This window comes from Sinocyclocheilus rhinocerous, unplaced genomic scaffold (genome assembly GCF_001515625.1).
Source record: "Sinocyclocheilus rhinocerous isolate Xijiao unplaced genomic scaffold, SAMN03320098_v1.1 scaffold1682, whole genome shotgun sequence".
Taxonomy (NCBI): Eukaryota; Metazoa; Chordata; class Actinopteri; order Cypriniformes; family Cyprinidae; genus Sinocyclocheilus; species Sinocyclocheilus rhinocerous.
The window spans coordinates 442,470-455,909 of record NW_015654052.1 but is presented as its reverse complement, the minus strand read 5'-3'; the positions used below and the strand labels follow the sequence as shown (position 1 = coordinate 455,909).

The window sequence follows — 13,440 nt, the reverse complement described above, 5'->3', positions numbered from 1 at the left end:
TGATTCCCATTCACTTCCATTATATGACTGACCGACTGCAACGGTTTGAGTTAAAAATCTTTGTTTGTGTTCTACTGAAGAAACAAAGTCACCTACATCTCGGATGCCCTGGGGGTAAGCAGATAAACATCAAATTTTCATTTTTGGGTGAACTATCCCTTTAATCTCGTTCACAACTCCATTTGTACTAGGTGACCGATCCATCTGCAAGTGAAGCAGTTTCAGTCATGTGGCAACACTTAATGCTTAAGATGACTGACACTTTACACAGCAAGCAAGAGTCAAAAGGTTTGGCGTTGAAGAACAGGACTAACAGAGGTAGCTTACAACAAAACACCCAACGCACATGTGGGACTTCACTAATGACAAGACTCCAAAGAGAGAAACTCCTCACACACAAGGCATTAAACTACATCTACAGTCCGTAAAGAACGGGGAAAGTAATGGGTAAGATTGTTTCGTTTGCTCTCCTTCACGTGGTGTATTTTTCCATCTGTTCAACCGAGTTCCTGGGGTGGGCAGCACCAATTACGCCAAAGGGGCGGCGAACTGTAGCAGAGCCTCTTTCTCAAACTCCTCCATCTCTTCTTCGAGGGAATCATTGTCATGCTGTTTGCCTTCTAAACCATCTGCCAGATCTTCCAGGATATCTGCAACGTCCTCGGCGAACTCACTGAAGAGCATTCTGTCGTGGGCGAAAACTCCGCCGCTGAAGAACTGGGCAGTGAGCCGGCTGAGAGACTCCTTGCTTTCCTGTGGAACACCATCTAGTTTGCTTAGGTAGATCTCAAGGAGGTCCTGAAACTCTATAAGCTTCACAGGAACAAGCCCCTCTGCATCAGCGCAGTTGGATATGCCATGGCAGCCTTCGGCACGATGTCGGTTCCTCCTGAGCTTCTCTTCTTGGTGTTTCCAGAAGTCTATCTGCTCATGGTGGTGATGATGATGATGATGATGCTTGGAAGGTTTGGCCTCCCAAGGTCTTTCCTTCTGTCTCCGTTCCCTCTCTTGCCTTCTCTCATCCTTCTTGTGGTTCCACTCTTCTTTGTACTTCTTGAGATGGTCTCTCCTTTTGTCCTTACCATGCTTCCACTCTTTTCCCCTTTCTGCCTCGTCTTTCTTCCAGCGACTGTCGTGTTCTTTCTTTCTGCCCCATTCCTTCTTTTCTCCTTTGTGCTCTTGGTGTTTCCTCTTCCACTCTTCCCGCTTGCCCAGCTGATCCACCTGTTTCGAGAGTCTCTTCTGCATTTCCATCAAGCTCTCCCTCAAACCCTGCTTGTTCCAGCCCTGTTTCTTCATTCCCTCCAGTCTCTTCCGGCTCTCCTCCAAAAGAGTTTTCTGCCGCTTGAGTTCTTCTTTCTTATCCCAGTGTTTCTCAGTTCCTTCTAGACTAGACTCAGCAGTGGAAGGTGGGCCAGACTCTTTGAGCTGTTGTGGAAGATCTTCTTCAACTGATGTAGAAAAAAAAAGAAAAGAAAAAAAAAAATAGTAGAATGCACTGCAGTCTTTGCCAAATATATATATTTTTCCACATTTCATCTTGATGTAGGATTGTAAAAAGACTGGCTTAATTATAAAAAAATCCATATTATCTTATGTCCATAATATTATAAGACACTAAAACTAATATTAGACATTTGAACTACAAGTGAATTTAGGTATCATAATATTATAATGTGCAGTAAGACAATATGGAAATTATGAAAAAGATACTTATTTTGAGATTCGCTAAAGATTACATTTAACAGTGTTATTAAATTATTAGTGTTTTAGTGTTAACAGGGTTAGATGACAGCAAAGGTAATCTAAATGTAAAAATAAAAGACATGAGCACGCACAATTAAATATCTAACATTGACAGATACCAATAAATTAGAAAATCTCTAATATCAGATTACCAATATATATTAACAATATTTATTCTGAGTAGTTTGAGGTTGGTGAGATTTTTAAAAAATGTTTTTGAAAAAGTCTCTTCTGCTCACCAAGGCTGCATTTATTTGATCAATAATACAGTAAAAGCAGTAACATATTGTAATTTATTACTGTGAATTTTCAGCAGGCATTACTCCAGTCTTCAGCTTCACACGATCCTTCAGAAATGATTCTAATATACTGATTTGATGGTGTTCAGGAAACATTTTTTATCATTATCAATGTTGGAAGCAGCTTCATATTTTTGTGAAATTATGGATTTTTTTCCAGGATTCTCTGATGAATAGAGGGTTCAAAATAACAGCATTTATTTGAAATGTAAATATTTTGTAACATTATAAATGTCTTTAGTGCCACTTTTGAACAATTTAATGTGTCCTTGCTAAATAAAAGTTTTTTTTATTTTTATATCTTACTGACAACAAACTTTTGAAGTACTGTAAAAGCTAGAAAAAAAAGCTAACAACCTCATTCTCATCTTGTTAAACCAAAAGATGTCTTTTGGCTGTTAAATTTACATACCCTATCCACTACATCCAAATTTAAATGTTGAGTTTTAACATTCCAAATACTATTCATGTGCCATTCCCACTCTCTCTCATCATACCGGTAAGCTTTGTGAGCTCAGCGACTCTTGCTCTCAGTGTCTGTAGTTCTTCTTTTAAACCAGGCAGTTCAAACAGTTGTTCTTTCATCTTAGTGTTCTGGTTTTCCAGCGCTCCCTTCTCAGTGTTATGCTTATCTGCCACCATTTTCAGAGCCTGGTCCAACTCCTCTTTCTGTGACTGATCAATGACAAAGAAAGACCATGAGTGTTCAACATCTGAAAATAATATAGCCTATAGACAATGCAACAAGGCCATTTAGTGGAAAATTGCATTCACTTAGAAAAAGAACCAAAAGACTTTGTATATGACGTTTTCCCTTTTAATGTCATGAGATTTACTTAATGTCATAAGGTTAAAGTTGAGGAACTTAGAGGACTAACCTCAATCTGAGCCTCTAATATATTAATTTGTTTATTCTCTTGAGCAAGTTTATCAAGAAGTTCCTGGAAACAGAGACACAAGTCATCAGAGAATGCCACAGGTGAAATCAACTTGTATACGTTTGGCAATAATGAAACAGAGCAAAGACAAAAAAATAAAGCAATGCACGAACCTGGTCACTTAATTCTGTACCCTCAAAATCATCTGTGGGAGAGAAAAAAAAGATTTGTACTGTTCTTTGAGATTTCACAGACAAGATGAAGTGAATTACAAAACTGTTAGTGTCAAAAACTCAAACGCTGCAAGTAAAAGTCAGTGTAGTTTATGCAACAGCAGTCACACAGTTCTGGAGTTAGATTGTTTTTCACATGCATGTTGTGTCTGGACATATGAACCAGGTCTCTCTGTAACACGCTCAAAAGTTTGGGGTCAGTAAGATTTTTATTATAATAATATTTCACAATATTACGGTTTCTACTGCATTTTTCATCAAATAAAAACACTGTTGGTAAGCAGAAGAGAACAAAAACATGAAAAAAATCTTACTGACCCCAAACCTTTAATATGACAGTTTTACTCAAAAACCTAATCGAGTTGCCTTTTGATTTAGTAACCCTGGCATCCTCTACAAAAACTTCATGTCAGCAGAATCTCAGCATTAAGCCATTTCAGGGTGAGGCAGCCACTGCTGAAACTAAACGAATACAAAGGTGAAGTGTGCAATTTCTTGCCCCAAGTGACACCAAACTGCAATCTGATTGTTTGAGTGGCCTGAACAAAAGTGTAAGTTTGGGAAACTCCCTGTATGTTTGAGCACTGGAACGCTGTTTGACAAAAGGAGGCACAGAAATGACACACTTCAACTTTAAAAGGGAGGTGTAGAAGCAACCAGCTGTTAAGCCCAGTGCATCAGCGTTGATGATATAAGCTGATGATAGAGGCTGCCCTCAGGTAAATGCACCTTTTTCTCCACTCATTTGTTAACATTTGAATACGTGATGGGAACGAACTCTACCATCAGCACTGTAGGGCAACTCCTATCCACAGCTCAAACACAAGCATATACTGCCACCTAGCTCAAACTATGAACCTACCATCAGACAGGTCAACCACAGAACCTGGAGGCATAACAACATGAATGTAACCACTGAAAATGGGAAATTAATAGTCTTTAATGTAAAATGAGGTGTGTACTCATAACCATTGGCTAAATATGAATTACTCAACAGTTATGCACAGCACAACTGATGCATGCGAGATCTGTTTCATAGGAACAATTACAGAATGTGATTTACATTTGTGACTTTTTTTATTTATTTCAGTGTCAGTGTCACTCAAAACTCACCAGAGAAAAAGAAGGATCCAACACAGAGCAGGACCAATGCTCCTACTATCAGCTGATTCAAAGAGAAACCTCGTTTCTCCTCTTTCCTTGCTGGCAGGTTGAACTCCTCCTCTTCCTCTTCCTCCTCATCTGAGCTTCGCTTCAGCAGTATGGTAGGTTGCACATGTCTGAGCCTCAGACCATCATCTTCTGCTGAGGGACCTGCTGGAAGTTCAGCACCAAGAGATTCTGAACATTATAGAAAAAAATCAGGAGAACAAGATAAGCAGAAATGTGGTAAAAGTGGGTGGAAACTGAAGTAATGGTGGAAGAAAAATCTTCATTCACATGTATTACTTAATAAAAAAATTTTGAACCTCATACCTGGTTCTCTGATTACATCTGGGAATTTCTCTGGCAGCTCTATGTCTTCTTTCTCAAAAGTTGGCTCCTCCTCAGTCTCAATTGAACCAATGGTTTCCGGATAAGGGCTGTCAGGGGCGGGGCTTTCTACTGTGGAACCAAATCCTGTATCAGTCTCAGAGGGCGGGGCCAGAGGCGGGGTTTCAGGTGCAGGATGTACATCAGCATGAATATCAAGCACATGGGCTGCAGAAGAATCACTGATTTCAGGGATTGGGCTTATGTCTGCGGTAACAACAGGGACATCTGGAGAAGAGCTTATTTCTCTGAATGGTTTGGGAGTGGAGGGGATTTTGGACTCTGGTTCAGGGGCGGGGCTTTCTTGGACTGGATCGTGCTGGCCGGGGAAGATATCAGTAACGTCCTCAACAGTGGGTTCGTCAAGGACTGACTCATCTGAAAACTGGAAGGCCGATTCTGTAGCGATGCTGAAGGGAACAGCTCCCAGAAGGTCACTGTCAGGGGGAGAACTGGTGATTGTGTCATGGATGACAGGAGCATGGATCTCAGAATCAAGCTCAGTATCGGTATGACCAGACGCTGCCATTTTCTCAAAAAAATCCGGGGATGTTTCCTGGCAAATCTGGATATCGGACAACATACAATTGTTAGTCTTTTAGGAAGGAGACAGTTTGGCATTAAGTATCAAGAAAAAGTCAATCTGCACTTCAAATTCAAATGACAGGCACCACTTTTAGTAGGATTAGTAGATGAACAGAGAAAAATAGGCTTAAAATCTCATTAAAATATTTATATAGATATTGCAGCTTCACTCTGATCCAATTTTAAGTAGTGTTTTAAGTTTTTTTTTTTTTTCATGCAAAAATGGAAATCTGAACAAATGAAACAGACTTAATCACTTGCACAATGGCAAAATTCAGATTCAGGTTGAATTTAAAGAACAAGTCATACTTGTGCACAGTGTTAACAAAGTGTGCAAAACAAATACTGTGATAGAGAATGACAACTGAACGTCATGCGCTGTACATACCGGCAGTGATGCACTGACCTGGTGACCCTCCTCTGACAAAATGGTCTCCACCATTGGAGTTTCGGGGTCATGCGACCTCACCTCCAAAGAGCTTCCTGAAATAAACACCGTTTCACATTACAAAATCTACAAATTGGTGTTACAACTAAAGTCTTCAGATGATGCCGATTCGTTCAACAGTTCATATAAACAGCACATTAATATACACCACAGATCAAAATTTTTGGTTGGTACAATTTTTTAATGGTTTTTTTATGTCTTTTATGCTCACCAAGGCTGTATTTTTCTGTGATCAAAATACAGTAAAAACAGTAATATTGTGAAATATTAACAACTTGAAATAACTATTTTAATGTATTTTATAAACTAATTTATTCCTGTGATGTCAAAGATAAATTTTTCAGCAGTCATCACTTCAGTCTTCAGTGTCACATGATCCTTCAGAAATAATTCTAATATGTTGAGTGGTGCTCAAGAAACAATTCTTATTATAGAACCAAAGCTGAAACAATTGTGCTGCTTATTATTTTTGTGGAAACCGTGAAATTTTTTTTTCAGAATTATCTGATAAACAAAAGGTTCAAAGGAACAGTATTTATTTAAAATTGATTTTTTTTTTTTGTAACAACAATCTTTGCAGTCACTTTTGATAAATTTAATGTGTCCTTACTGGATAAAAATATTAATTTCTTTCTTTTCTTTTTCTTTTTTAAATCTTATTAACCCCAAACTTTTGAACAATAGTGCAAACAAATTTATTTGACTTTTCTTTTTAAATAAATAAAAAGTAGCATTAAGGAGCAATTAGGTTTCTAACCTGCTATTTCCTCTGAAAGACTGGGTGCATCTCCAATACTCTCTGTCCCATCATCCACTGGTGCTGTAGGGTCCACAGCAGCCTCCTAAAAGTCAAAAGTGCACATCACTACATCTGATTCATTCATACAAATGAGACAATATCACTAACACAAGCATTTTGATCATATGTTTTGCAAACCTCCGGAGAGAGCAGAGTCCAGCTATTACTGGATGACCCGGTGCTGCCGGTGCTGTTATCAGACATGGCCCTCTTGTGGCTCTGTACAGCACCTACATTATGAAGATAGCCACATTCAGAAAGATTAGTTTACTACCAGTATCTAATGTTCTGCCCAGGCCATATCAGTAAAATGAGCTGTAGCATACATTAATATTCTCTCAAGAATTGTACTGATTTCATAATTAACACTCTGCAAACAGAGCTACTGTACTGATTTTGATGTTTGACTGCAATAATACACACCCTATAACTTCAACATTTGCCATTAGTTTTAAAAATAGCAATATTTACACTTTGAAATTCATCGTAGATGATCACTGAACACAAATATGCAATTTTATTGGATCGTCTTTTTGTTACATCTAATGGCACTGCATTATCAATAACCCCTAAACCACCAGTCTTCAGAGCATAACTCAATTTATATTGATTTCAACATATACTGAATTTAAGTAAAATATAAGTCTTTTAAAGAAACATTACTACTATATCCTGACAGTAAGATGTAAATTGTCTAAGATTTCAAAACTGCCTCTTCTTTTTGACAACTTTGTCACTACCCTCATTAAGTGAGTCCTATTAGTTGCAAGCAACATTTGAAACACAAAATGGTTATTTTAATAAATGCGATGTGCACAATTTCATTTAGTCAACATGCAAGATTTCCACAATGACTGGTGACAATTCAATAGATGTGGTTGAAAATCTGAAGCTCATTCATTAATTCATTCAAGCGAATGCTATTTGTCAATATTTATATTACATATTTGACACATTGTGTTTGTATCTGACAGTGATGACACATAATAATTGACAGGAAAGGAAAAACACATGAGGAAGCTTGAACCCACACATAGATGATACCGCTTGAAATGAACAGGTTTACAAAACAACAATGCTTCACAATGCATAAACATAATATTTCCAGTTGTTGTTGTTTTTTTGCATTCCTCACGGATCTGTGAACCCAAGCACACTTGTTATATAATCCACACTGGCGCACTGTTTACCTTATTTATTCAATTAGAGAGAACCGATGTAACGTAATCAACAAGATAACGATTACAGCTATTACATAACAACAGTCAAACACAAGCCACGAACAATACACAAGAGACTGCAGCAGTCTATAAAGCCACACTCAAAGCGTGACCAAAAATGGACGGACGGCCTCGTTGCATTCCTGGCCTATTGTTTATCGCGTTTAAATGGACATATTTAATTCGGTAACGCGCTGTCATAATGGTGATGCACAGCGTAGGCTGCGTATTTACATTGTGCACGGTGGCCAACTCAGCGTTCAGCAGCACCACACGCCATTCTGAATGAACACAACCCTCTTCCGCACGAAATAAGGATCCTTACCTACTCATTCCAGGTTATATACACTGATGCTGTTATATAAAACGCTTACCGTGCTTAAAACGGCCTCCGACGAGTTGCGCAGGCGTTATTCCGTCAGCAATCGTTTAATTTCACCACTCGCGAACTTCGCAACTTCGGGATTCTGAGTTTGCGTTTCTCTCCAATGGGACTCCGATACCGTTCCGCTCAAACACTAAACAGCCAATGGGAGTAAAGTGTCGTGTCGCACATTCAGACAGCTCATTTCAGCTGTGACTGACAAAGGCAGGTGAAAGTGACAATCTAAACGTGAAGCGCGGTGTTATCGTTGACTTGAGGGGAAGTAAAGACACCCAACAGCATGCATTAATTCCCTATATATAGGGACAAGACATGTTCTCCTCCAGCAGTCTAATGATGACACGTCTACACAACAAGAGCTAAATCTGTTGGGACTTCCCAAATGCCTGTCTGCTACAGCTGGACTTGCCTAAATAAACATTGCTCTGGTGTTACAACATGTGCTGTATTGTATCAAACGGAAGCATCAAACAACATACTTTAACCCAGTGGTTGCCAAACTTTTTTTTCCAGGGGACCCCTATCTTAAAGGTACAATAGGAGATCTTGGAAAATGCTAACTTTAGCCTGAAGATCGGGTTGTTGATGTTTGCCTGCCATCCTCGCTCTGTCTGCACAGCGTGCGTGAACGCGCTGATGACGTATCCTGTCTGCGCGAACCGGGTGCGCAGAGGTATGCAGATACATATGTTGACAGGCAGGTAGGACAGCATATTAAAACGCTCGGACCGAACGTTTTGATTAGACGAACATTTCTTGATCCTACACCTTCCACAGAATATATAAATACAGACAAATACATTTAGACCACTTAACTTAATGATTGCTATCGGGATGTGAAGAGACTTTCAACCAGCATAACAAAAAATGTTTCTGAAGACAATCACCTATTGCACCTTTAACATTCAAATCTTTTAATCTTTTTTTTAATTTTTTTAAGTTTTCATTCTCATTGATTTTTTTTTAATAAACATTTTTTTTGTAATGTTTTTTGATGTTACCAACAACGTTTACAACATTGGCAATATAAAGCCTTTTTTTCCAAACCAATAACGCCACTTGAATCTTGGACAAATTGCTTTGCAAAATGATTACCTCTCTGGGTTGACTTTAAAATAGACATAACAAAAAATTAAACAAAGCTCTTAATATAGAACCTCATGATATTTTACTTTGTTTTCAAAACCCATATTTTTCTGAAAACAAAATTACATTATTAATCTGTTAATTAGTGTAGCAAAGTTTTAACTCAAAGATAATTCAAAAGAAACCATCATATATTACCTTTTGTAACACTGATTTTAAAATATATTTTGAAACCCTTTCTAAATGAGATCACAAAATATGAAAACAATAAAAAATTCTAAAGCTTTTTAAATTTAAGTAACTGCCCTAATATTAGCCTATAGCACTTTTTATCCTAGTATTTTTATAGCCTATGTTTATGTTCCTTTTTTTTCTTTTTGTTGTTGTTGTTATTCTGTTTTACATGCTTTAAACTGTACAACAGCCTTATATGTGCCTTGTACTTGTATGTGATGGAACTAATAAATAAAAAAATAATTCACTCTGTTTCCAAGCGTACGAACACTTGGCTAGCGGCACCTGCTGGTCAAAAAGGTAACCTCAGCAAAAATGTAAATACACCTTTCACAAACAAATGTTTTAGTGAAATTGTAATATATTAAATGTAATCTACAAATAATGCAATACCATTAAATATGAAGGTTCTGTTAAATCTGAGCTCTTTTATTAATGTGTAGGGTTTGTTTTATGTGTTATTAGGCAGAGCTTGGCAAACTAGGTAAATTAGATCATTATCCGTTTTGTATTATACACGCATAAATATTAAAATATAACAAATAAACGGAATTATAATGAATAAATAATCGAAATTATAAAACTGTTCAAAACATTTGACATTCTTTATGGGTTCACCAGGTCAACGCCATCTAGCGGCGAAACGGCGGGATTTTGAAATGTTTCGAAAAGAGGTTCGAAACAAGAGCATGACGTGACTTGGCAAGTGACAATCTCCGAACCACTGATTCGAAACAAAAGATTCGCAAGTGTTTCAAAGCTTCTTTTAAGCAGAAGCGCCCATTAATTACTAGTGATACTAGAGACGGGAAGCGCTTTGCCATCGACGATGCCTAATATCTAACTTCATTGCAAAATTATACATGAAGTTATAGTTATCAGCAAGGGGTAGCATAATTTGTTGTCAAACGTTTTTAGGTGTAGCTTAAGTGTCCGAATACTTTTTGGGGTCACTGTATACTGTCAAAAACATCTGATAATGTATTATTTGTTCTGTATATTGTATTATGTCTGGATCTTCTATTCATAACAGCAACATTCAGCCAAGCCTTCTCAGACAGTAATGCTCCTATGGTAAGCATAAGACTTCCAGAATGTTCTACTGCCATTATAGAGGGAACTTTTTCAATGCAGGCAGCTGGATCATTGAAGAACCACAGAGCGATGAGTAATCACTGCAGCTCATTTCAAGTGCTTTGTGCCGGGGGGTTTTTGTGCATACTTTCGGTGAACTTAGCAGAGCTCTTGCCAGTTTTATATTTCAATCTTACTCCTTTGACAGCAAAGCCCGGCTTGTTATAAACCATGCAGAAGGAGATGGTAGACATATGATCACCCTTGAGACTTCAGCTCAACACTAATTTTCATCAGTAGTGCTCCAAGGGGAATAAAATAAAAAATGGCAACACTCACAGGCTTAAATAGAGAAACATAAAAGACTGTAGAATGAAGCAACTGACTCATTTTTAATGGATCACATAAACATGTGGTCAGTGCAAATTTACATCAAGTACAAAGAGTGCTATTGTCACAGAGGTTGTATATTATACATGTATAAACATGTATAATATACATCAAATTAAAAAGAGAGAACCTGCTGATTCAGATGATGACAGCGCTGTCATTTAACAACCATAACAATCAAAAGCAAATTATTAATTCATAGGTCACTCCTCCAACTCCAATGGTATTCCAAAATACTTGACAAAACAATAACAACATAGTATTATCATGGCACGTTTTGTTACTGTAACCAGACTCAACAGCTGAATATCTGATATGTTGTATTGCTGTTGTTGCATATCATACAAGACAATAGGCAAAAACACATTTTCTTTTATTTATTTATTTATTTATTGCACTGGTCATGAAAAATTTTAAGATTTTAAGCTATTTTGCTTTCATAACATGTCTTCTTTCAGACTAGTGGAAAGAAAACATCCAAAATACACATTCAAGTGTTTATTTTATATTGCATCTATTTGCATCTGTACATTTTAGTTGCATGTATTGTAATTTTATTGTATCTTTAAAGTGATTTATGTAGCGTTAAAAACGCATATCCAAAATCCCCTCTGTAACCTTCATCAAAATGAAACAATTGGCTTTATCCAAAGCTCAGATTTCTATTCTGAACTCTAGAAAAAGTGCAACTCTTTATTTCTAAAAAGCAATGACATTTCAAGGCCTTTATCAGATATCATAAAAATAAGTTTATGCAATTTACTGCATTTTTAATTTGATAATACAGCATTTGCATATTTAAACAACTTTTCACAAAACGTGTAGTAGGCCTACAAAAACTGTCTTGATCAATCAGCTGGGGAAGTATGGTGATATCTAGTAGTTTTTTACCCATTCATCTGTGGTGTGATCTTCTTTATGCACCAAGAGCTTGTAACACTCCAAAGAGAAAGGAAAAATTTAAATCGCATCATATGACCCCTTTAAGGAAAGTACTAGCATAAGCAGTAGCCTGTCTTAAACTAATTGTCAACCATGTTTAGTAGTAGTTGTTCTCAGTGGCTCTATTTCAATTTTAGTATCTTTGCTCTCGTGAGCTTTGTAAAGAGGACTTTATTTACACAAATATACATGTTTAGCAAATATTTGAAAACGGCGACGTTTATATTAATTTGGTTACAGAGACTTGTGTATTTAAGAAGGGTTGGCCGGACGTGCCACGTCATACAGCGTGAATCCATCCATTGGTCAAACACAAGCATCTGCTGCTCCTTTTTCCTCCCTATGGCAGTTTTACGCCCCAAACAGTAAATAATATTTTGCCCAATCAGCTTAACAAAGCTAATACCTTCGAGAAACACTTTTATGTTTGTCATATGCATCTTTAAAGGCTTTGCAATCGCTTCTAGCAGTCGTTCCCTTTGTGTTGGTTTCTTTTGCATCACTTTTCGAGACAATGGAGTCTCTTCGCCATCAGCGCTTACAGCCCGGTATCGGATACGGAGCGAGCGCGACCGGGACTCTCCGGTCCCTGCGGCCCGGTGTAACCGGCACTCTTTCCTCGGCACAGGGTTCCCACGTCTCGGTGTCTGCCTCCCCGGGGCCGCCGCCACCACCGCCGCCCCTTCAGCTCCACAGCCTCGGGTCCGGTATCATGGGCAGCGGGTTCGGTTCGTTGGACATGTCGGCGGGTCTGGGTCTGTCCAATCCCACCAACCCCGCGGTTCTGAGAGAGGCAGTGGACGCGGTGGTCCGGAGCTTTGCCAAACACACGCAAGGATACGGCAGGGGTATGTGGGGTGAATGTGGATATGTATTGTAAATGTTAAATGCTTATAAATGTAAACATTTGTATTCAAATTGGTTCTTATACTAATGTTTATATATTATTATTTTATATATTAAAGTTTACACATTATTTATATATGACTCTCAGAATGTGTGCATTTAAAAAGTAGTTTACCCATCATATTAAATGTAATACAATATTTCACATGCACATTAAACACACGTGAGAGTACAAATCTTTATTTTCACAAATAATTTTTTGAATGATGACTATCATTACGTTTTCTTGGGGTTACTCAGTTTGACCTGAATTAACCTTAACCTTTCATAAAAAGTATAAATATAATATTTATTATTGGACTATTTTAGAATCTATCTATGTATCTTTTTTTTTTTTACACCACCCAGACACTTTAAGCCCTCCAAAATATGACTTTTAACTTATAACTTTTTCTCTGTATGAATTACATTTTAATGTATTTTTGAATTATTTAATAGGCTAGCTCTGAACAAAAAAATGTGCCACTTAACTGACAAGATATTTGAAGCAAATGCATTCAGAAATGTGTATTGAAATTCACAAGAATTTCTGCTTAAAATTAGAGAATTTCATTTATTATATCTCTCCCAAAACATAATTTAGCGGTGTCTCAGCAGTAGGGGTTTTGAATCTCATTTCACTCTAAGATATATATATATATATATATATTTCTGTCATGACAACTCTCGGAGGGATTGGCAT

At 37.5% G+C, this 13,440-nt stretch overlaps 2 protein-coding genes across 7 annotated transcripts in view; one reads left to right on the top strand and one right to left on the bottom strand.

Annotated features, from left to right (window-relative positions):
• Window positions 1–104: 104 nt before the first annotated feature.
• On the bottom strand, window positions 105–8,456 carry LOC107716591 (pre-B-cell leukemia transcription factor-interacting protein 1-like). Of its 5 annotated transcripts, none has more exons than XM_016523080.1 (11): window positions 8,116–8,456; window positions 6,660–6,751; window positions 6,480–6,564; window positions 5,663–5,757; window positions 4,633–5,254; window positions 4,270–4,497; window positions 4,019–4,042; window positions 3,097–3,128; window positions 2,924–2,986; window positions 2,543–2,720; window positions 105–1,451 (listed from the first exon to the last, which is right to left on the bottom strand). In XM_016523080.1, the coding sequence occupies exons 2-11, from the start codon at window positions 6,723–6,725 to the stop codon at window positions 529–531; spliced, it is 2,316 nt and encodes a 771-aa protein (XP_016378566.1). In that variant the 5' UTR covers window positions 6,726–6,751; window positions 8,116–8,456; the 3' UTR covers window positions 105–528. The 5 variants fall into 5 exon arrangements, with proteins under 5 accessions (XP_016378566.1, XP_016378570.1, XP_016378568.1 ...); XM_016523084.1 differs by having other exon boundaries at window positions 4,270–4,473; XM_016523082.1 differs by having other exon boundaries at window positions 5,681–5,757.
• A 3,382-nt stretch (window positions 8,457–11,838) lies between these two features.
• Window positions 11,839–13,440, top strand: part of LOC107716589 (LIX1-like protein) — a 10,798-nt gene continuing 9,196 nt past the window's right edge. For both annotated transcript variants that reach the window (XM_016523079.1, XM_016523078.1), the window contains exon 1: window positions 11,839–12,700. In XM_016523079.1, the coding sequence (XP_016378565.1) occupies window positions 12,367–12,700 (334 nt within the window). In that variant the 5' untranslated portion in view covers window positions 11,839–12,366. The remainder of the gene's footprint in view (window positions 12,701–13,440) is intronic.

Excerpts from the sequence above, each read along its gene's own strand:
- LOC107716591 (XM_016523080.1), bottom strand. The coding sequence starts at position 6,725 with ATGTCTGATAACAGCACCGGCAGCACCGGGTCATCCAGTAATAGCTGG. Across the intron at positions 5,255-5,662 it reads AGGTCAGTGCATCACTGCCG|ATTTGCCAGGAAACATCCCC; the intron begins GTATGTACAGCG and ends TCCGATATCCAG. Across the intron at positions 2,721-2,923 it reads TATTAGAGGCTCAGATTGAG|TCACAGAAAGAGGAGTTGGA; the intron begins GTTAGTCCTCTA and ends GTCATTGATCAG.